This window comes from Berghia stephanieae, chromosome 3, assembly GCF_034508935.2.
Source record: "Berghia stephanieae isolate SIO BIC M18660-M18661 chromosome 3, UCSD_Bste_1.3, whole genome shotgun sequence".
NCBI lineage: Eukaryota > Metazoa > Mollusca > Gastropoda > Nudibranchia > Aeolidiidae > Berghia > Berghia stephanieae.
Genome location: NC_088362.1, coordinates 103,024,805 through 103,049,804, shown reverse-complemented (window position 1 = coordinate 103,049,804; position 25,000 = coordinate 103,024,805). Strand labels below are relative to the sequence as shown.

At 35.2% G+C, this 25,000-nt stretch overlaps 2 protein-coding genes across 2 annotated transcripts in view; one reads left to right on the top strand and one right to left on the bottom strand.

Annotated features, from left to right (window-relative positions):
- The window catches only part of LOC144969409 (midasin-like), a 173,158-nt gene that overhangs the window by 40,970 nt on the left and 107,188 nt on the right, over window positions 1–25,000 (top strand). The window contains exons 39-53 of the mRNA XM_078908521.1: window positions 230–337; window positions 1,380–1,460; window positions 2,071–2,211; window positions 2,322–2,396; window positions 3,047–3,175; window positions 6,328–6,487; window positions 7,539–7,643; window positions 8,236–8,398; window positions 9,667–9,783; window positions 10,490–10,574; window positions 11,317–11,589; window positions 12,175–12,365; window positions 13,119–13,393; window positions 13,564–13,714; window positions 16,125–16,207. Coding sequence (XP_078764647.1) covers window positions 230–337; window positions 1,380–1,460; window positions 2,071–2,211; window positions 2,322–2,396; window positions 3,047–3,175; window positions 6,328–6,487; window positions 7,539–7,643; window positions 8,236–8,398; window positions 9,667–9,783; window positions 10,490–10,574; window positions 11,317–11,589; window positions 12,175–12,365; window positions 13,119–13,393; window positions 13,564–13,714; window positions 16,125–16,207 — 2,137 coding nt within the window. The remainder of the gene's footprint in view (window positions 1–229; window positions 338–1,379; window positions 1,461–2,070; window positions 2,212–2,321; window positions 2,397–3,046; window positions 3,176–6,327; window positions 6,488–7,538; window positions 7,644–8,235; window positions 8,399–9,666; window positions 9,784–10,489; window positions 10,575–11,316; window positions 11,590–12,174; window positions 12,366–13,118; window positions 13,394–13,563; window positions 13,715–16,124; window positions 16,208–25,000) is intronic.
- Window positions 3,858–9,794, bottom strand: LOC144969020 (uncharacterized). The gene is made up of 2 exons (XM_078907973.1): window positions 9,657–9,794; window positions 3,858–5,841 (listed from the first exon to the last, which is right to left on the bottom strand). Exon 2 carries the CDS (start codon window positions 5,558–5,560, stop codon window positions 4,187–4,189), a length of 1,374 nt encoding a protein of 457 aa, XP_078764099.1. The 5' UTR covers window positions 5,561–5,841; window positions 9,657–9,794; the 3' UTR covers window positions 3,858–4,186.

Below are 25,000 nucleotides of genomic sequence, written 5' to 3'. Positions count from 1 at the left end.
TTTTTTTTTTTTATGATAATGATGATCTGACATTTCTGGTCATCATTGTTTAATTTCTAAACTATCACTTCTTCTTCTTCATTTATCCTTATAAAGTCTTTGTGTTTGAGTGTCTAATTAGGGTAGGAATACCAGTATCTTCCTGAACTCTGTCAAGGGCCCATTTAACTTAGTCCCCAGCCAGATGTGTGGTTTTTATTACAACATGTGTTACAATTTTTCTCCTCAGATATTTGAAGAAACGATGGTGAGTCGAATGTGGGGAATGAAGGGATCTCCATGGGAATTCAACTTGAGAGATCTATTCAGGTGGTGTGATGTCCTCAAAGCAAACCAGGTACTTTTAGTTAAATAAAGCTTAATATTTAGCACATTTTCCAGTTTTCTTCTAATGGAGGGTAAAACAAACTTTTCTGTTTTACACCGAAAAATTTTTTTATTTTACTTTTTGGCTATGATCAATTGACCCCAATTTGTCAAAACGTTTAAACCTGAGTCAAAGAAGTGCCTGATTTGAAACTTTTTAATAATTTGGGGGTTAACTTAATCTATTTATATTTGAAGTAAAAATTATTATTTTTTTTTCTGGCTAAATTTTTTTCATAAAAGGTGTATTGTAAGTGTACAACTTCTTTCTATTCGATCCATTATACTTGTAAAGGTGTATGACGTGGGGAGTTGATTTTTTTCTCCAAAGCTTATCCTTTTCTCGAAGAATTTCTTGCCACACCATTTTTTTTTTTTTTTTTTTTGTTTTGATTTAGAAAAGATCAGTCTATCAGGAATGTTGCATGCTTATGTAATTTACGTCTTTGCCTTGCTTTCAGGGGACTCAAAATGGATATGCTGATTTTCATTTCAATAAAATGCTGTGCGCGGTATTTTAAAAGTAAATGGGGTTTTTAAAATATTTGATAATTCTGGGTTAAAACAGAAATTAGGAGGTGAGCGGTATTAAAGTTAAATCATGCGAACCTTAGCTGGCATAAAGATATGTCTGTTTAATGGCATAAAGATATGTCTGTTGATGGCATAAAGATATGTCTGTTGATGGCATAAAGATATGTCTGTTGATGGCATACAGATATGTAAGTTGATGGCATAAAGATATGTCTGTCGATGGCATACAAGGGCAGGGATAAGAGTATTCTTTATCAAGCGTATGCTGTTATGAATTTATAGAGAAGATACTCATTTGTTCTTTGGACAGAATAAATATTATGTCAGTTGAGTGTCATATATATACTTTATAGGTATTGCATAGAAGTACAAAAATCTTATAATTTATTTTATATTTTGTTTTTTTTTAAAATCTCATTAATTAAAATGAAATCATTTTAAACAATTTATTTATTATTTATTTTTATTTTTGTAACCAGTGCATGGGCAGTTTGAATCCAGGAGAATATGTGAGTCTTATCTACTGTGACAGGATGAGAACAGAGGCAGACAAAGCAAAGGTAGGACTACAGATGTACAGTTTATTTGATAATACTAGATATTATTATTATATTTAACATCTTAAGGTGCAATGAAATGTTAGATACAAACTCTCATGTCATCATCATTGGCATTAAGACTTGTAAAGGTCTTGTTTGTAAAATGATTTTAAAAAATATTTTATTAGATAAAAACTAAACCTAAAACTTTTGGTAACAATATTTTACAAACTGAATGTAAATTATTTGTTGTATCGCTTTTATCCTTTACATTCTTAAATTTTAAAAATCGTTATTCGACATTTAAATATGAGCTTTTATATAGCGCAATATCCACTAAATGTGCTCAAAGCGCTTTACAAGGGGTCCCTGGTCAACAGCAACATTTAACATGTAGGACGGGACATAACGCCTGTTAGGCAATATTACAATTTTTCGGACAAAGACAAAGCAGTTAACGGCCAGGTACTCATTTTACACCTGAGTACGGTGAGAGAATGTGAGTAAAGAGTCTTTTCCAAGGACTCAACTATGCGCCGAGCGTGAGGCTCGAACCCAGGACCTTCCGATCCGAAAGCCACACAAGTTTTGAAAATGTATGATTTTTAAATTATAAATTGTCCACCATTAGGTACTGGAGCTTTTTGTCTGTGTGTGCGGTGAGAAGTATCCACTATACCAATCATCAAGACATCTACACGTGGGTCCATCTACTGTTCAAATGGGTCACTCATTCTTGCCTACATCTGCAACTGAGAACCAATCTGACGAATGAATTCAACAGTCATGCCAACAACTACAACAGGCAAACACCTAAAAAAAGATACAGTTGGCCGGAAATCTTGGTCCTAGTCAAGTGACCTTAGGCACTCCTTTCCATAGTACTGTTTGACACCGCATGGTAATCCCATCATTGTAAGTGAGTGGGTGGACAATGGGGATTGGCTGGCTATTCTAGTAAGTTTGTTGTAGAGGTAGTCCTAGCCTGGTAATGAAAGAAAGGGGATGGGAGATGAGGGGGGGATGTATACTAAAGTGGTGGCCTGTGACCAAAATGTTTTTATTTTTTCCTTGTCGAATTCCGTGTTGCGAAGTGGAGGATCCTCATTCTATCAGAATGACAAAATAAGTCATACAAAGCCATTAGGCCCATAGAGCCAAAGTTTATTCTGGTTTCTTTAACATTAAACAGATAGTGACGGTTGCTTGCTACCCTTTAGATAGGATGTAGAGTACTTTTTCACCAGATCTAAAGACACTGCTACCCAATCACTGCTAAGTGAACCGACGGGTTTTTAAAAACCTGGTGTTATCTCAGGATCTCAGGACAACAGTCAATCTTGGAAGGTAAATGCTCTTCAAATTAAGCTGTCATCAAGACTCTCTCCGTCTGAAATAATATTATCTGACAATTAGTGTTTGAGATTTTCTTTTTAATTCATTTTTTAAAATCCAAAAGTTAATGTGAGTTATTCTATTAAAAGTTTTATTACAGTTATATATTATCTAGTTATCTTGCATTTTTAAAAAATGTATTTAAGAGAAAAGTCTGATCAGTCTTTTGAAATTGACATGTAATTTGACAATAATATTCAATTTGATTTCAGCTTGGCCCTCAATCCAGTGGCAAAACAAGTCTTGTCCGACTGCTGGCCCAGTTGACGGGCCACTCATTGTGTGTGCTCCCCATGAATAGCTCAATGGACACCACAGAGCTGTTGGGCGGATTTGAACAGGTCAGAAATGATTTCTCACTGCCAGCACTGTTTTTCATCATAGTGTAAATAGTGTGGGTTGAGAAGTGTTATGTGTCATTGATTCAAATTTACTCTATAAATTAACGTCAAAACATATTTATTTTCATCAAATTTATTTATAAAATGTTAATCCATTTTGATAAGATTTTATTTTGATTTACATGAAAAATTACATTAAAATGAACATCACATGTATTTTCTTGACAATAAGAGATGTTTAAGAACCTTTGTCAAAGATTTAAAAATAGAGCCATTTATTAGGCCCATGGAGCTAGAGTTCCTGTAACATTAATAACAATAAAAATTGCTGTTACCCTTTTGGTAGGATGGTAGTCTACCACAAAGTAATAATTTCTAATAATTTTTGATGAATTGAAATATTGATTTAATGATAAGATCAAACAAACTCAGTTACACTCCACTGCTTGGTGGACAGAGGGTCAGAAAAAAACCTCAACTATTGAAACTGAGTTTCTGTGTTATGTATTTTTTGTTTGTTTTGGAAATGAGTTTTATTCTTTGTCGTTTGGTGATCCTTTAAATTTCATTGACAAAAATATCGACTGACACAAAAGTTTGAGCTTTGCTACGTATATTATATTAACTCACTTTTCCAACCACATGCATATTTAGAAATTAAAGTAAAAAGATCTTCAATTGATTTATTTTTTTTAAAAATCATATTAGATATGCACATTAATATAGCTTGATTCCACAGGTTCGCCATGCAAAATGGGCATTACAATTCCCCCCTCAGCTGGGACAACATTTAAAGTTCCAATCAGTATAGAAAAGGAAGACACATTTTAGACACACATTTTGAAACATCACTCTTACAATATGCATTCCCGTCTTTAAGCAGATATCCATTTATGCCTGAGTCAAGTGAAGAAATGTATTACAAGAGTTTGCCGTCATTGTTGCCGTTCATTTAATATGCCGAACACTGTTCATTTACCCTTTAATTTTGTATTATCCCCTCACTTTGGATCACATGATTAATGTTTGACCAGCTACTTCCTCTTCCCTGCTTATGATTGATGAGTAGTTCTCATGATGGTGATGAGTAGAAGATGAAGAGGAAATATTATTCATGATGACGTGGTTATGTCCAACACTACTTCTACCACCATCAGTGCCACCAGCACCACCCCATTGGAAGTTTTGATTATGAAAACTAAGCATATTATCCGTACTATTATTAGTAATCTCTTCTTCTTCCAACCTGTTTTGGGTATGAAGACCACTGCTGTGGCTGAAACTATAGCTGGATTTGGACATAGTCATGGGTATAGCATTGGCATAGATGTCCCTGAACAGTGCGCTGTTGGTCGGGCCAGCCCATGCTCTCTTGTAGTATATGATGAAGCAGAACACAGGCGTTGTCAAAGGATGCACCCATGCTATCATGGTCAGAATACGGTACAGATGGGCTGGTTGCTGATAGTGAACATCCAACAATGTCAGTAGGAAGAGAGGATACCAGCACACGACAAAACTGACCAGCATGCAGAACAGGATGATGATGCGTCGGATGTAATTGTTGATTTGAGCGCTGACATTCTGAAAATGTGCATCATCCTCGAATTGATAATGCACCTCTTCCGTTTCCTCATCGTCATCTTGGCTCATTGTTAGAGGATGGTGGTGATGGGTGTTGAGTGACGATAAAGATTTATGGATGGATCCCCATTTTCTACTTTGAATACTTGAAGATAGTTTCTTGTAAAAGTGGAAAAAGCTGAACGCTGCTACAGAGACTGCTCCAGTTACGAGAAGAACCCAAAGAACGTGAATGACATAGTTTTTAGTTATCCCGTATCGATATACACAATTTCCAATGTCCCTGCTGAACTCTGAACTTCCTGGCAAGAAAGCCACACCGAGATGTAATAAAACTGTGGTGAACCAGATCATGACGAGTCCAAATATGATACAGCAGGTGTCGCCTTGAGTCTCTTTATAGTTCTTGGATAGATAAGAACATTGGTACTCCTCATTGAGTAACAGGGCAAGTAGATTGTATGCAGAGACAGTCATAAGTAACATGTAAGCTGCTCCAAGCACATCGCAATGAGGGATTGCATTGTTCATTAACAGACTATATCCAAATGGTAAACAAAATAGAGATTTGATCGTGTCAAGCAGGCAGTGGTGGAAGAGAAATGCGGATGACATTTGTCGAAATCGAGGATGCATGAGGGAGACAATCATGACAAATGCATTCCCGACTACTCCGAGTACAGCAAAGGTGAAGAGAGTGATGCCTTCACCAGGAGACGGGTTGTTGATTGTACTATTGTAAATTTTTCGGTTTTTGTCTAGTCCGACAAAATTACTATGAGGGGAGAACCCTACCTTCATTGTTACTCTATGAAGCTGTATTCCAGGTTGACTGGAGTTGAGTCAGTAATTTGAAACGCTTTATTCCATTTGTTTTGAAGTTGAAAGTGTACATACACTATTCCATTATAAAGAGGTGAAAAGTGATAAGTTACTGTAGGTTTCGAGCTTCAAAATGGCAGGAAAAAAAAATTAAAAGGGTTTTAGCAGCAAATTTGTTTGATTTCTTGGAAATGGGTCTTCTCTCTAGAGGTGTTTTGTTTTTCAGAGTTGTGCAACCCCAAAGTCACCTTGTTTCAAATCTGTAATGAAAGAAACATGTTTAAAACAAAAATGTAACAACATTGAGTGATAATTGTTTGAATAGAATTATGTAAACACTATGACCTTGAATGGTCTTGAATCTCTTCCGTGATCCACTAACTTCATTACCCCTCACAGCTTTTTCAACACATTATACTTGGGACTTGATCCATTTTCCATTGTATGTAATTTATAAGCTCAATCTATGGTCCCTGACTTTAGGAGAAAGTGACTTATGCATCTCTACAAAAATTATTCTTTTCACAATTTTTCACATTTTCTCAAAACTGATTAGATCCATCCAAAAATAGATTTATTCACACCTGTTGAAAAGTAGAGAGCATTAAAATTGGATTTTCAAGCCTTGTAAAGCTTTATTACTTACCCTAATGGATTCTGATTGTACTCTTCATCACAGACAATTGTCTTTTTATTGCCTCAGGCTCGGGATATTTTTATTTAATTTAATTTAATTTTTTTTTCAGACCGACATTTGGCGCCATTTAGGAGAAGCAGCTCATCTGACTGAAGCAGAAGTGAGACGTGTGGAGTTGAAATCTCTGGTGGAAGGGGATCTCCGGGATAAGATGGTTGTCTCAAGTTTAGAGTTGTCTGTCAGTGTGTACAGGAAATTGTCACAATCCTGTAAGTCTTTGTTGCCGCTAGTAACGAATGATTGAGGTCTGCTGGTTTTAAGATGGTAAAAATGTCAGATTTTTCAGAAATAAAGATTGGAGCCATAAATCTTTCAGTGCCATCACATTGCATGTCGTTTAGGTTTTTAAATATGATTCTTGAATTATTATGTTGTTGATTTAGCCTTAGCCCAAAACTTTATGATGAGACAATCATTCTAATATTCCTCCATCTTATAGGGAAAACCATCTTTACTCACTTTTCACAAGAACTTTCCATTTATGGAACAATCTATCTGCTGGTATCTAGCTTCTGAGGGAAGTGGAGACCTTTAAAAGTGCACAGCAAAGTGCCATAAACTTTTCTTTTTCTTTGGACATGCTTATTGACAGTAATACTCTTAACTTTAAAAAAAAAAGTGCTTTGAGGTTTCGACGAAAGGCGCTATAGAAATATGCTTATTATTATTATTATTATTAAAACTGAAAAGAAGAAGAGGAAAAGCGGGTGGTTGGATGGGAGTATCACCCTTGAATCATATACCTATGATGTTCGCATGGGTGTACGATCCGATAGTGATGTCGTTTCTTCTTCTCTTTACTAGCCTATCCTGCTTCTTTGGTTTGTGATTGTATTTTTTTTTCTGTAAATCTTCTGCCTGTTTGTTCTTGGTTATTTATAATTTAGCTTATGATATCTTTAGGTTATGATTTTGATTTACATTTGTACTATTTTTGTTAGATTGCTTGTTTTTTTGTTTCAGCGGTCTCTCATATAACCTCAATTGTGTTGGAAGAGACCTAAAGCAACAAACAAACAAACAAAAAAAAGAAGAGGAAAAAGGAGTTGGAGGAGGAGGTGGTGGTGGTGGTTGTGGTTATCTCAAGTTTAGGGTTGTCTTGTCAGTGTGTTGGAAGTTGTCACAATCATATAAGCATTTTTAGCCATTAACAACGGTGGTGTTTAGTTCAAAATATTAAAGTTGTGATTAAATAGAATCATTACAGTATGATCCCATAGTACTTTATCAAATTTTTTCTTTTTTTTTCTACTTTATCAGCTGAGGGTTTGTCTAGTGAGGAGGTAATCAACTTACTAAATCAGCATGTGAAGGAGTTACAGTCCATTGTGGTACAGCTGGAAAAGATTCAATTTCACTGTCACGGTATGATTTTATTACCTTTCCATTTAAACAAAAAAAAAAAAAGTAATAGATAAAAATGAATATAACAGCTTCAAAAAAAGAACAAAATACCAAACACAGAACGTCCCGTTTTGGCTTAAATCCCTTCTTTAGCCAACAACAAAAAAAAACTCTTAAACCATACATTACTTAAAACCACAGATATATGGCCGTGCTTATTTTGTTCTTTATTGAATCGTGTTATATTCTTGTTTACTACTTTTTACAGTCCACAAATTCTAGCAGCTTTGTGCCTCTTTTTTTTTTAAAATAACGTTTTGGCAAATGTAGTTGAGAAAATGACATAATAATATTTTACTTCCATCTTCAGCTAACAAGAAAAGCGCTAAAATCCAAATAGATAGTAAAGATGGGGGAAAGTCATCATTTAATGCATTTTCATTGATTAATGCATTTTAAGTGTCCTGGAAAAATTAGATTTTAATTTCATATTATTATTATCTAAGGAGGTGCTTTGTTTTAGCAACCAGTATTTACAGATCTCACTTATGATAGGGATATTATTTCACAATTTTAATGTTTAATGAATGGCTTCATTTTCCCCTCTTTTCAGAGACCACCACTGCTCTTAAGCTGCAGTTGTCCCAATTGTATGACACTGTGACATCAATGAAGCCAGGTGTAGGTGGGGGAGCCTTTGAATGGGTGGACAGTGTCCTGGTCAAGGCTCTTCAGTCTGGCCAATGGCTGCTCATCGACAATGTCAATTTCTGCAGGTTTGTAATTGAGTATTTAGGTCTGTTTTATTACTATATTCACTTTTGGTTTCGTAATTTTAGTGAAAGGGATTTTTCTAGCCAGATTTTTATCAACGAATTATCAAAATTGGAGTGGATTATGAGCAATAAAATACCCCACTTTTTAACACTCAACTTTAAGTTACAGGACAGAGATTCATTTTGTTTTCGCTTTGATTACTGTTCACATCAGATCAGCTTTCAATGAAATTAAAATTTACATTAAAAGATAAATGCTATTCTTTTTTCAAATATTTCTTTAAAGTCTAGCTTATAAATTAATTAAATATAATATCATCGTCATAATTTTAACTGCATGTGTGCGGCTATGTGGTCTAGTGGTATGACACTCGATTTCGGATCGGAAGGTCCTTGGTTCGAGCCTCGCACTCGCGCATAGTTGGTCCCTGGAAAAGGCTCTTTACTCACATTCTCTCACTGTACTCAGGTGTAAAATGAATACCTGGCCGTTAACAGCTTTGTCTTTGTCCGAAAAATTATAATATCGCCTAACAGGCGTCATGTCCCGTCCTACATGTTAAATGTTGCTGTTGACCCGGGACCCCTTGTAAAGCACTTTGAGCACATTTAGTGGATATTGCGCTATATAAAGCTCAATTTAACTGCATCAAAGTGACAACTCACTCATTACTCCAACTGTCCCCAATGGAAGTAGGAACGTCTCAAACGTTAATGAGTTTTCTGACCATACATTGTGATTTGAGAATTGTGATATTGAAAAAGTGTAAGTGTGTCATGTGAATTGAAAAATCTCTGTAGAATGTTTTGAACAACTTTTTTATTCTCATTTCTATTATCCCTTAATTTAATTGAAAAGAGATGTAGCATTCCGTTTCTCTGTTCCAAAATTGAATCGCTAAATAACAGTGTTGTGCTCTGTATTCTTGGAATACAAAAGTAAGTCTTGAATTTGAATCCTAATACTTAACATTAAATTGATGTAGTATCTTACTTATTTCCCAACCAGACAGACCACAATGACAGTCGCCCTCTCTTCTGGCAGACTAGAAGTTAGGGGTCTCCATTATCCATACAGGTTGCTTGGGGGCGTGTTATTTTCTTCTTTATTTGTACACTTTAGGAACTGATTACAATATCCAGATTTCTCTGTCATTTGGATAAAATAATGGGAATGGAGGTGTTAGGATTGGAGAGATGTGACTATATTAAGCAAGTTACAGCAAGATAGAGTAAATGAAAATATTATTATTGTCACCTTTATCCAGTGCATCAGTTTTGGATCGGCTCAATGCATTGCTGGAACCACAGGGTGTGTTGACCATCAATGAACGTGGGACAGTGGATGGTGAGATTGTGTCTATTAAACCTCACCCGTCATTCAGGTAACTGGTGTATTATGGATTGGGAGTACAAGTATGTTGCCCTGCTGGAAAATTAAATAGAAAAAAAAAATCATGGGGATTAAAATTGAATAGATTTAAGTCTAAAAAAAATTAAATTATTATTATTTGAAAAAAAGAATTAAATAATTCTAGTGAAATCCCCTTTTGTCAATATTTGTCTTCAGGGTTTAGTTTAAGAGAAGACTGAAGCATTCCAGGCATCAGGTACGAAGAGAAAAGCTTCTATAAATACATGAGCGCTATTGAAAATAGTTTATAGGTCGTTCGTATTCGGTGCTTTTTCTCATTTGAATTTCATGGAGAAGACATGCTTCAGGGGAAGGAACGTCCATGTTTGCTACCAGTTGTAATTTAATTCTGGAGAAAAAGCAAGATATTTGTTTAATGCAGTAGGAATTTACTCAATATATATATATAAATGATTGGATTTGCCTTTTGATTGAGAGATCTGGAGGTCAGAAAGGGGTGAGAGAGGGGGGGGGGGGTGTGAAGAGATCATAGATCACCAGAAATTGAATGAAGGCAAGGCAGTCAATGTCTCATGCAGAGTTAAATGGTGCTCATTATTTTTGTTTTTCCATATTTGTTTTGAAATTGGAGTTTTTCCGTCTTTGTTGTGATCTTGGAGTTTTTCCATCTTTGTTGTGATTTGGAAAAGGGATTTTTATTCTCTCTCATTTTTTAGGCTTTTCTTTGCAATGGACCCAAAAAGAGGAGAAATTTCCAGAGCCATGAGGAATAGAGGAATTGAAATATACATTTCCGGTGAGGTAAGTGTTTTGATTAGTCTCTTGATGGAAATGAAATAGTTTTTGAGAGTCCTGATGGCAAAGTTAGGAAGGCATTTGCCTCACAAGCGAAGGGACATTATATTGATTACAGATGCAGTAGAGATTTTTTCTGACCCCCCTGTTCACCAAGCAGCAATTGGATAGTTGTGTCAGTTACACCTGGAGGAGAGCACTTTGGGATAGACTGGTGTCTTATCCAAAGTGTAGCAAGACATTGCTACTGTCAGCTTTTACTGCAAGAAATTGGGATAATCGCCTGCTCCATTACCTTCTATTATGATACACTTTGTGATGAGATTGTAGGCTTATAATAGAGGCATACATGAGATTGTAGGCTTATAATAGAGGCATACATATACTTATAGATATTCCAGCTAACCAACCTCATAGAAGAAGATGAAAATCGAATCTTGAACTTCTTCCCAAAATCACACAATTTGATAGGAAAATTTATTAAAAGTGCTTCCCGTCATTGAATATCAAAGTATAAAATTTAGCCAACTTCGAGTGATATACAGATACAAATTCACAAAGGGTAGACTTGGACTGCTTATCTGATATCGCACAAGAGAAAAACATGTGGAAATTCATGAGGTTAGAGAAATGGGGAGAACTGCTAAGACTATTAGTTCAGTTATCCTTTGCAGCAAAAGGCTTTAAGTAGGAAATTAAATATTTTCACCTATTGATAGTGTTTACTTTATTTCTCAATTCCAACCAGGATGACGGCTGTCCTTACAGTGCTTATGACCTCAATTCCATGCTGAATGTAATCGGTTTAGGCAACAGTCACATGAGGTCAAAGCTTCTCTCAGTCCACAACCATCTGCAGACACAGCTGTCCTTCACAGCTAGGCCAGTTGTAGCAGACTTATTGCAAGCTGGCTCCATTTGTTCACAGCTGCAGAGCAGAGGTTTTGGTCATCAGGCATCTTTGATGAATGCCATAGACGATGTCTACATCAGCAGCCAAAAGAGTTCCAGTCAGAAACAGGTGGTGTATTTATGTGAATATATTAGGTAATTTTCACCGTTAGTGTTTGTATGTGCATTGATAGATTCAGGAAGATAAGGAAACCAAATTCTATGAATGCTCTATATCCATATCTGAATTTTGCAAATTTTGAAATAGAATACGGTCAAATCTATTAATTAGTAGTTTCCGAGCATAACTAAAAAAAAAAAAAAGGAGTTACAACTTAGTTGACCTTGAACAAGAAAAGGTTAATATTTGTGTTTTGGTAGATGTTTGAATCAGGTGAGAGAATCAAATAAAAATAACAACCCTCCTCCCACTCCCCAAAAAAAGCAAAAGTAAAATAAAGAACAAAGCAAATAAACAACTACTTCTTTAAAATTCAGTTTGCACCACTCAGACTAATTTTAGAATTTTTATTGACGTAAATTAACTTCACCAATGTGGTAAGGAAAACTGTATTACTATGTATGTTTATGCACTATGTGTTAAAACCTATGTCGGTCAAAGGCTTCTATTAGCCTGACTACATTATCTATGAAACATTTTTAAAATGCAGACAATAAATAAATATTTGAATTTAATTGAATTGAAATTTTTCAGTTGGTTCATTCTATTGTGCAAGAGGAATTGTCTGATTTTGAGATGTCAGCTGACCAGACAACGAACCAGACCTTTGACACGTATCTATCTGGTCTCTGTGCCAGTCAAGTGGATTCTCAACTTCTGTTTTGTGCCAAACAAACAAGCTCTCTGGTCTTGGATGCTTTGGAGAAACTGCCGGGATGTAGCAGGTAATTTGAAATAATAATAATAATAATAATAATTAAGCCCTTTCCGTCATGACTTCATCATAAGATATCACTGCCTAAGCATTCCACGAAGGAATATAGATAATTCATCAAAGATGTTTGATGTCAACAGGAATCACCCATGTTGTCCAAGTGAGCAATTTGGGTGTTAATAATCTTGCCCAAGGATAAAAACGAAAGTGCCTGAAATGGGGCTCGAACCCGGGACCTTCCGGGTCACAGTGCAATGCCTTAACCACTCGGCCACTTCGCCCTTATTAATAATAATAATAATGATAGACTCTTATAGAGCACACGGTATCCTCAACAACGAGGCTCTTGGCATGCATAGTTAATAGCTAGCAACATACACAATATGAGATTAAACTAGTAGTCGTTGAGAGCCATTATGTTTGTGAGACCGTAGTTTACACCAGTTTATGTAACTTTGAATAAAATGATCTGTAGCAATTGTTTGCTACCCTTGGGATAGCACGCCAGTTTATTGCAAAGTACTGTCCTCCAGATCTAACAGACCCAATTACTACAGAGTGGATAGGGGAGGTCTAAAAAAATCTTGACTTCATCATGTTCAATGCCATATTCCCTGTGCATTTGACACAGCATTTTTTGGGCTGACTTTTTCCTCTTTTTTTTTCTATCTGCTTTGTCTAGCTATGTTTTTCATGACACATTGCCCTGATTTTTACATTTTTATTTATTATTTGCATTTTTATGTATTATTTGCTGAACCAGGGACCAGGCCAATGTTCAACTACACAGTCTTGCCAACATCTTCACTTCATTGCAATCAGAGCAGGGATGGCTCCTAGCTTATGAATGGCTACAACATGTTCTGAACACCCTGGCCAAAAAACACTCATTGAGTAAACAAACATCCACCATTGAAGGCATGGTGAAAGTTTTTATCACCTTGACTGGCCAGTGTTTGAATCAGGTGTTTGACAACCCTGTTCACAAAGACATGCATAATTCCTTACAGCAACTATTTGGAGGAGCTTCTTCGACAGGTAAATGTTTTGATCTTATCCAAGTGGGCCGCTGGGTGGGCAAAGAAATCGGGAAAAAAGTAAAAGCTTGTCTGCTTCAGGGACTGACTGACCAGTCCATTTGCTTGTGAGATATGATGTGTTTTTGGGACCTGTGTAGCTTAGAATGCTTTTGTTTTATCCTCCTGTAGCCTCAACACTGTTGGAAGATCAACCATGGGATCTGAATTTCAACCCACAAGCCTCGGCTAGAATGGTTGTCCTGCAGGTCCATGCCTTGGCAAGGGAACTGACGCCTCAAGAAAAAGACATTCTCGGCAAAGCTGAACATTCAATTCAAAGGTATGTTATGTGACTTTGTTTTTGTGTTTACTTGAGAAAGGCCAAAGGCCGAAACGTCATTTGTTTCGTATTGTTCATTCATGAGTCAGATTTACTCCCTTATCTCCATTTTATTGACTCATTTAGACACCTCTAGTTATAGTTTTACTACTCAATTTGCCTACCACGTTTGTTTTGTGTTGTTCATTCATGAGTCAGATTTACTCCCTTATCTCAATTTTATTGACTCATTTAGACACCTCTAGTTATCAGTTTTACTACTCAATTTGCCTACACGTTTGTTTTGTGTTGTTCATTCATGAGTCAGATTTACTCCCTTATCTCAATTTTATTGACTCATTTAGACACCTCTAGTTATCAGTTTTACTACTCAATTTGCCTACCACGTTTGTTTTGTGTTGTTCATTCATGAGTCAGATTTACTCCCTTATCTCCATTTATTGACTCATTTAGACACCTCTAGTTATCAGTTTTACTACTCAATTTGCCTACCACGTTTGTTTTGTGTTGTTCATTCATGAGTCAGATTTACTCCCTTATCTCCATTTTATCGACTCATTTAGACACCTCTAGTTATCAGTTTTACTACTCAATTTGCCTACCACGTTTGTTTTGTGTTGTTCATTCATGAGTCAGATTTACTCCCTTATCTCCATTTTATCGACTCATTTAGACACCTCTAGTTATCAGTTTTACTACTCAATTTGCCTACCACGTTGTTTTGTGTTGTTCATTCATGAGTCAGATTTACTCCCTTATCTCAATTTTATCGACTCATTTAGACACCTCTAGTTATCAGTTTTACTACTCAATTTGCCTACCACGTTTGTTTTGTGTTGTTCATTCATGAGTCAGATTTACTCCCTTATCTCCATTTTATCGACTCATTTAGACACCTCTAGTTATCAGTTTTACTACTCAATTTGCCTACCACGTTTGTTTTGTGTTGTTCATTCATGAGTCAGATTTACTCCCTTATCTCAATTTTATCGACTCATTTAGACACCTCTAGTTATCAGTTTTACTACTCAATTTGCCTACCACGTTTGTTTTGTGTTGTTCATTCATGAGTCAGATTTACTCCCTTATCTCAATTTTATCGACTCATTTAGACACCTCTAGTTATCAGTTTTACTACTCAATTTGCCTACCACGTTTGTTTTGTGCTGTTCATTCATGAGTCAGATTTACTCCCTTATCTCAATTTTATTGACTCATTTAGACACCTCTAGTTATCAGTTTTACTACTCAATTTGCCTACCACGTTTGTTTCGTATTGTTCATTCATGAGTCAGATTTACTCCCTTTATCTTTATCTCTATTTTATTGACTCATTTAGACACCTCTAGTTATTCGTTTATGTGACTTTATATTTTACAAGATCTATTATCAATACTATTTACTTTGTTTACAACAACAGCAACAACAAAAATGATAGGTTATTAGCTATCACAAAGTACTTTCAACCAGATTTAACAAACTCAGCTATTCTATCAGTTCTTGGTGGACAGAAAGACCACACAGAAATCCTAACAAACATGACTGGAACCGGAACTTACTGGTCAATGTGCTTGTGATATGAGTACCCTACCAACTGAGCTATTATGGCCTCGTCTCTAACTACAACTATGATGACAATAAGAAGGGCGACAATACGATTGATGAAAAGAAAAGACAACCGTACAAGTTTGAATGAATTTCAATTCCATTTTTAGTAAAGAGGAATGAATTAAAATGATGATGTTAGTTATTTTCCCTATGTAATCACTATATAAAAACATAACATTTTTAAGTCCTTTTAATTGTACATCTAGAATGTTTTTACTTTCCAATTTTCTTCCTTTTTACTCGCTCTGATATAACCTAAATGTGTTTCAAGTGCTGTAAAACCCTTTAAAAAAAACAAAAACATAAAGGTTTTGAGAAAGTTACTGCTGTTTTTTATTATTTGAGATAATCATTCATTTTGTAAAGATTAAAATGTTTACCATGAAACACTATCATTGTGTTTTGAACGCAACTTGGTTAGTGAGAGAGATAAATGATGAGATAGCCTACTCGTCCTTAATAATAATAATAATGATAATAATAATAATAATAATAATAAATAATAATAATAATAATAATAATAATAATAATAATAATAATAATAATAAATAATAATAATATATAATAATAATGATAATAATAATAATATAATAATAATAATAATAATAATAATAATATAATAATAATAATAATAATAATAATAATATAATAATATTAATAATAATAATAATAATAAATAATAATAATAATAATAATAATAATAATAATAATTAATAAATAAATAAATAATAATAAATAATAAACAATAATATTTCTTTTATAATTTTTTTTTTTATTATTCTCTTTTCTTTGTGTTTTTCAGGCTACAAGTATCACAACAATGTGTCATCATTTCGCACGTCCTCAAAGAAAAGACACAAGCATTGGAGGAAGTGATACGAAAAGGTAAGGTTGCATTCCCACAAGCCAATTGTCTTCTTTCTTCTGACACAAATCCTTTGACATTAATCCCAGGAAAATGGCAAATACCCCAATCTCACCATTGTCATTATCATTCCATACTCGTGAGATGAAGCTCCAGGTGGACTTTTAGTCAAGTGCTTTCACTAACGGGGACTCCTAATAGTTGAATTTTTAGATGGAATGCCACATCATCATCATCGTCATTGTTATCGTTATCGTCGCCGTATCTTCATTTATATTTTCTTTAATTTTGCTATTGAAAAGTTGGTAAGTCTGGTTGTTGTTTTAATCTCAAAAAAAAATAAAAAAGAATAAAGAAGATAAAAAAAAAAAAAGCTCCAGTTTGATTGGCAATGACAAATGATTCTTGCTCTAGGTTTTGCCTTTGTCAGCAAAGTAAATCGATTCAAAAGACATAAAACACAAGAAGAATGGGGGATGTATTTTTTTCCTTGTAAATCATATCTCTGTTATGCACTGCATTGTGTTTTTTTATATTATGTATGATTTGTAAAACATTTGAGTGTGTTCCTCTTAGCGGGGACCTGTGCTTGTGTCTGGATGAGACTTTTAGTGATCTCAAAACTAAGTACTTTGATAGTGTGCTTTTGGAATCTAAAACCTGTTTCTTATTTGAACCAATTCCCCTTTGTCTTCCCTTTTCTTGGATGCTTTAATTGTAATTCTAGAACTTTTTACTATCCCATTTTCTTCCTTTTTACTGGCGCTGATATGACCTTAATGTGTTGCTAGCGCCGTAAAACCCTTAAAAACAAACAAAACAAGATTCGTCCCAATCATTTTATGTCTTATTTATTTTCTACTTTGGTGACACGAGGGACATCCCAAACGTCCATATCATTAATCTTCACATAATACAGTGTCAGAAATCTCAGAAAATTATATTGGGAACAATTATTATGTCTCCTCGACTGGGGATTGAACCTCAAACCTGGGAGTATCATACTCGTCTCGTTAGATCGTTATCTATCAGGGTACACGTGATATTGATGTCACAAGAAGTGGTAATAAATTGAACAGGGACTAAAACTAGAGTCGGAAAGGCAAATTGCTCTGTCTTCCTTCCTGCAATTAATGGATAAGAGTTGATGTTAAGCAGTCTTTGTCCATCTCTCTCTCTCTCACTCCCACCCACTCATTCTTTCTCTCTCTCTCTCTCTCTCTCTCTCTCTCTCTCTCTCTCTCTCTCTCTCTCTCTCTCTCTCAATCTGTATTCGTGTGCGTGCGTTCATGTGTGTGTTTGTATGTATGTATGTATGTATGTATGTATGTATGTATGTATGTATGTATGTATGTATGTATGTATGTATGTATGTATGTATGTATGTGGGTGTGTGTTGGTATGTATATGTGTTTATATTACGATTATATCGGCCGTTTTCAAAATAACGCCAAATTCGAGTCCTCCAATTTTTGAAAAGTCAAGTATTTCCAACATACTCATTATTTTGTGTATGCTTTCTGTGATATGTATGCGACATAAAATTGTAATAACAGGGCTTAATGAGTTTTCATTGGTCACTTATTTAAGTATTTGTGAATTACAATCTACATGTGACTCATTCCTGTTACGCTTAAAAAAATATGTCACATTACATAAATTAACACATTTTTGGACAATTATTGAAATAAAACATTGAAAAACAATAGACACAGAGCATTGATACTAATTTTGACAACAAAATGACATTAATTGTTTTACAAAAGGCATTCAGAAATCAGTTTTTGAAAACAAAGGATATTACTTGAGCAATCATCATCTCCAAAAATTTATAGGAAAATCACAAAAATAAAAATTGTTTACCATAGTCTAGGTATATAAGTGTTAAACCACCACAAATAATATTTCCTTTCAAGTATTTATATTTAGCATGAAAAACATGAAAAAGTCATTCTTAACAGGAATGTGTTTGTGTAACAGGAATGAGTGAACGTAACAGGAATGAGTTTTCTGTTACAGGAATGAGTAATTACAACATATTTATTCGAAAGGATTATGAATTCAATACGCTTAGTGATTGAAACTCAGAAGGGGAACAAAATGGTTAGGGCGCCTATACGATGATTTGGGGCATATGTTGGTAGAGACCCACAAAAGAGCACCAACATTGTTTGTTAAATTCAGGATACTCTTTCGTGGCAGTTCGGAATGTTTGGATACACAAACAAAAGAGGCATTTTTAAAACAATGGAAAGAGCGAGAAGCTACCACATACCCATGTATGATTTTGGTTTACTTAATGACATAACGTCCAGTTTGAACAACTCTTCCAAGGTATCTTATCACTTATGTTAACATCGGGAATATAAAGGTCCAAGTTTGTGACAAAAATTCAACAACTGTCTGGATGTTGTTATTGAGTGAAGCAAGGTTTGAATCTGACAAATAATGGTCCTTGTGTAAAGCCAGCTCTTGTATCAATCTTACTCGTATTTCGTCTGTTTGTGTGTCTTTGCCAAATGCATACACTGCACCACAGGCAGGCAGGCAATCCCCATCGGCCCTCAGCTTGACTGGAAATAACTGTTTCCCATCACACAGAGATCTATCTAGGTATATCATTTGAAATTAAATGTGTACACCTATTGTCAATACCAATGCGAGTTGTGATTACACTTCTGCTGGCCTCAACTATTTCACAAACACGTAATGCTTGATTTTCACATTCATCAACCACTTCAACAAATGATTTGTATTCATTCAATCTTTTGAGAAAACCATTGTAATTGATTTCAGTCGGCATCATCTTAATGTCTATGTCATCTTGGTCATGTTCATCCCTTGAATCACTGTTTAAGTCAACCGGTGCAACTTCAGGCATGTCTCCATCATTACCTTTGAAAACCTGTTGCTTCAAATCACTTTGTAGAAATGAATGAAATTTCATTGATGTAACCAACAACATTATTGAACATTCTTGATTCCTTTTCTCAAAAGTGCTGAAGCAGGCATGTTAATGTTTTCACATTTTTTACATGCACATGTTTCTCTGTCCCTTTTTCTTGGAGTAACAACCCAAAATGGCTTAAGTCGGTAGAATGAAGAAAATGACACGTATGGGTTGCAAGAAATGTATCGCTTGTACAAATGTGACATTGTATCACATATTTGTCTTCTTTGTTTCTTGACTTTATTTCTTGTTTTTGCATTTCTCTTTCCTGGAGCTAATTTAGAAGTGTCACCTTTCAGGACAAAATCTCTTACTATTTGCTTGACAAGATCTGGACATTTTGGAGGCATTTGACGTCGTTTCCGAATTTTTCCAAGAAATTATATTTTTTGAGAGTCATACCAGCTGCCAGATGTTTCACGGATGTGTACATGTGCCTTCTGTTCCTCAAATGTTTGATGTCTTATAGGAGTGCAAAATGATTTTGTAATGTTCTTTTCACTTTTTTGTTTTTTTCTGCTATCTTTCAAAAGTTTTTCTAGTTTTTGATCGGGGTGTCAACGAAAGTTTTTTTTATTTTTAATGACCTGTCCAAGCGCTTTTAGTACTTTTCGGATTTCTTTTTCGATTGAGAAAGAGAGGACAGCCTTTTCACTTCTTCAAAACTTTGGTTTTTCAACATTTAGGTTTCATTGGCTGTTTTAGTAGCTTGATATCTTTGACGAGAGACATACTGGAGTTGAGATTTTGAGTGTGAGGATGGAGTGTAACTCAGGTCAAGATTTTGCTGTTTCCGGTTTGCAGTGTGTGTGTGATAATTTTTTATCCAATTCTTTCTCTGTTTGCGTTGTTCTCTTGGTGTCTTATCTTTTATGGACTTTTTTTTCCATTCGGTTTGTCGCTCTGGTATTTGTCTTGTTCTTTTTTTAAGATTAACAGCACGTCGTATAGGAACTCCATCTCGTCTTTGACGGTAAAGTCGTTGCTCTTGGCTGACATCATGGCTTTTTTGGCCTTTGTGATAAGAAAACAAAATAAACAATCGTTACAACAAAGCTATGACCCTTGAAAATGAACAATAATATCAAGTTACATTTCGCCATCCTCATTCCTATTACAAAACAAGGTGTAACATGAATAAAGTCAAGAAACAAAGAAGACTATTATGTGATACAATGTCACATTTGTACAAGCGATACCGGGCCGTTAAAATCATAGTAATCATCTAAAATGTATCTGAGCCTAACAGGCAACAAACTATGTTTGGACATTAGGCATTTGGTATTGGCAAGGTAACTTTGCACTAAAAATAGTCTTTCAGCAATGGAAGAAATTAATATGTAAACAATAAAAATTGTTTTTAATGGTAACGTTGTAACAATGAATGTTACCACTTCAATGGACATAGGCCTGTAACACTTCAGTGGTTTACAAAACACTTTACCAAACACATCCTTATGAAACAAAAGAATATGCTATGAATCGATAAACCATGTGGAGGCGCCGTGGCCGAGTGGTTACCGAAAGGGACTCCCGACTTGGAGATAACATGTTCGAAAACCTCCACAACCATAGAGTGGTTTCCTTAATCAAGGAAATTCATTCCGGTTGCTTCACTTTGCTTCACCCAGGTATATAGTATGGTACCAGTGCTGCTGTGGAATGTAATTTGCTATAGACCAATGTCGTATTCATAAGTTAAATGTCTGTTTCATGCTACAGAAACAGGGATAAGCTCCGATTCTATGGGCTATTATGCTCCAAAGGACTTAGTGACAATAAAACATGTGTTTCATTTTAAGAAAGTTCACATTCCTCATTCCTGTTACTCATTCCTGTTATGTTTTCCTCATTCCTGTTACATCCCTCATTCCTGTTACAAAACAAGGTGTAACAGGAATGAGTGTAACAGGGATGAGTTTATCTCGCTTCGATTCATACTATCCCTAAAATATGATTTACTCCAACATTAAAGTATGACTATTATTTAGAGCCTTAAAAAAGCTATAAACTGATACTTTTATTTTAATACAAGTTCTTATTTAAATAACAAGCCCTGGTAACAGGAATGAGGGTCATGGTCTAATGTTGAACATTACTCACCATTCTTGAAGCGGTGTTGAACTGGAAATCACACTGAATGAAAAAACCATGTGTTTGTAGTTTCGGCCGTGATGGAAAAGGGGTAGCTACGGCGAGAAAACATTGTTAGTTACACTTCTATTGTTAAGAGGATTTTAATTGGTTAATTTTCATTGCAGTTACAGGAATGAGTAGCCCCTTGGGGACAGACTTCATTAATATATAATAAAACTTTAAAAAGTCTGATTGTTACAAACTTTTATGAGGATGTTAGAAAATGGCAATTTGCATCAGGTGAATTCATAGGTGTATACAACAAGACACTCCATTTTGTTAAAAATTCGACTTAAAGCCGTCATGCAAAAAAAAGGACAGGGTATTTTCCTCTACCCCAGTCAATACAAAACGTCATAACTATCCTGAATCTCTCTCGATTTTCGTTTTTTATGTTTCATACAAGTTAGTAATGTGTAGTGAGACTGTGTAAGCAAGTATTTGCTAACAATATATGCATCAAATATTTCAAAGATCCAATTTTCGTCACAGGACAGGAATTTGGCAGATTTTTGAAAAAGGCCGATATATCAATTATTATTTTCCATCAAAAACCATTCTGATGTATCTTATACATAATTTCACATTTGTTTGCAGAAAAAAATTTAAACAATTCATTTTTCTCTTTTTTTCTTTTTTCTGAATGCTCTTCGCACTTTTGGCTCATATTTGTCGTTGATGTTTTCATTAAATCAAATCATTGAGAAACTAAATGCCGAAATTGAAGTAGATTAGAAATGTGAAAGTTTATATATTGTACGCTTCCACATTTGACACCACCGTCTTCAATGGCCCAACAATGTTTTATATATTGTATTTTCCCCCCAGAAGACCATATTATGCTACCGGATTCCATTTCATACGGCCTTTGGCCTCTTTCTGGGCTTTTTTTTTTTACGTTTACAGTTTAGAATGATTGTCAACGCTAATACGCTTCAACAGTCGTAACGTCACTTCCCTCGTAATGACGCATGGTAACTTAGTAACTGGCTCTAAACTATCGGAAAATGGCGGACGCCCTTATGAAATATTTCTCCGACGAGCATAAAAGCGTATCCAGAGGAAAAAAAACCCATTATAAATCTGATCATGTTTTGACTTTTACACATTCTGATCACAAGACATATGAAAAGTTCTAGCCAGCATGAAGAATGGGAATTACAGATTTTCTTTGTTTAGAACCACGATGGCCGCCGTTGCTGGGCGACGGGAGATCAGACTATTGAATCCAATTGACAAATAAATTAAATGGATTGGGATAACAGACGCTGTGAGCCTGTCTTACACATCGGCTATTATTTTCCTTTCTTTTTTTCTAAACGCCCCCGCCATCCCCCTCCCTCCCTTCCCCCCCCCCCCCCCCCCCAAGGACCCCCACCCCCTCCCAAATCCCCCGAAACGATCAAAATAACCCCCCCCCCCCCTCCAACCCATGAATAAAAGAACCGAAATACACACACACACACACACACACACACACACACACACACACACACACACACACACACAACCTAATCAAGTGAAAAAAAAACAAACAAATATCCAATTTTCTGTCCTAGCCCTAGCCATCCGTCCAACTTATAGTTTACTCACATTTGCTTGACTTTCATAGAAGGCGAGATTTTATATTATTATTATTATTATTATTATTATTATTATTATTATTATTATTATTATTATTATTATTATTATTATTATTATTATTATTATTATTATTATTATGACATGGACTGAATCATCGCCTAGAACTCAAGACAGGCTGTTAATGCTTTTGAAAAAAAAATTTCCGTTAATTAAAAAAAAAAAATCTTTTTAGCCTGTGATGAACTGTCCTCCGATGACTTCTTGTGTTGTATCGTGTTGCCCTGATCCCCACGCCATTATTCAAGGCACAAGTTGCCCCCGGTTTGTTTGTTGTTGTTTAGATAGCGTCGTTGTTGTTTAAGAATTAATGAGGTCTACGTTGTCGCGGGTGCGACAAAACAAAAAGCGTCGGCAAAATCAGCCAATCTGTGACAAAACGCATTTTTAAAAAAATCATTTTGGCCAGAAAAAAGACAAACTGGTTAAAATGACTTCTACTTAATTAAATTTGTCAAATTTTCTAAACTTGAGATTTTTCATTAAGGAAGTCTTTGGTTTGAGATTTTTTTTTTTTAATGGTTGTTGAAAAGTTGTGGGTCATCCTAATCCTAATTCATCTATTTTTTCAGAAAACTTTTTATGGGAAAAATGAGGTTTTATTTTGTCAGAGCGTAGGGCCAAATAGCTGTAGGGTTGTTTCAGAAAATAGCCAATCAATATTTTCATATTCCGTCTGCAATAATAATTTGAAGTTGGAACAAGGGATAAGATCAGTGTGTTATGTATTCGTGTGTGTGTGTGTGTGTGTGTGTGTGTGTGTGTGTGTGTGTTTGTTGGGTCATAATATTATCTCCGTGCCTGCGTTACATCATTTCCAGTTTCCCCCCTTGTTTCTATTTATTTATTCATTAGCAATGTCGGAATCTGAAATCAAATATGTGACCTACCCGTCTCAAAACGGTGTTACGTCGTCGGGATGAATCAGATAGATATCCTGAATGGTGAATTAAAATGATAATGATAAGAAATACGAACTTTGTGTCTTTAGCAATGGTAGGAATTGTATTCACTCGACGTGTGCTTATATGCAGGTCCGATCCCCGAATTCATTATGGGCTCATTGTTGTGATGGAAATCTTGGGAAAATGACGCAAAATATTGTCCATTACAACAATGTTAAACTAGGCCCATAAACTGCGTTCGGATGTCAGACCTGCATATATGTACACGTTGCATTTACTCTACATCAAATTGGATAGAAATTAACTCCAAGTTTCACATATTTGGAAACAAACAAACAAACAAATAAATAAATTAATTTATTTATTTTAAAAAAAAAAGATTTCCTGCATCAAGTTCATCCCGATATAATACCGCTTTGAGACGATGGGTCACATATGTGACCTGCTACGTCACACTAGTATTTTATGGCTCCTTGAAGCGGAGGCCAAACAATGAATAGATTATATTGAGCTAACATTATTGGAGGGGGGGGGGGGGTATGATTAAATTTTGACGTCATGCATTTTATGGAACTATAATATTCAATCTCCCGAATTAACTCTCGCCTTACCAGCCATTTTCAGAATTTTCACCAAATCTTAACATCCTCCCAACACAAAAATAGACTTTTCTCACTCAACCAGAAAAGCAACAAGTACATTCTATGCATAATATTGTTCAACAAAATGAGCTCTATCATACAGAGTCAAGCTTTTGTAGATGTAACAACAAATTTCATTTAGATTTTGTGATGTGCAAAAGAAATCAATCAGGAAGATAGAATTGTTGGTTGTATCTTAACGAATGTGACGATTTTCCGATGGTTGTTGAGGAGAGGGTTAAACAAAACTAGATTATCCCAAGTTTCAAATGTTTTGACAATGAATTCAATTTTCAGTATCCATATTTCTCTGACATAATACCGTTTTGAGCCATATTATGATTTGTATATTGACAAAATCAAAGACTCGGTGTGGAATTACTATTTAGACCAATGATGTAACACGATTTAAACATAACAAACAATACAGCCCTTCCTCCCTTCTCCCATCCATCCATCCATACATCCATCATGCCGCCCTTCCATCCATCCATCCATTCATCCATCCGTCCGTCCGTCCTTCCATCCATCATGCCGCCC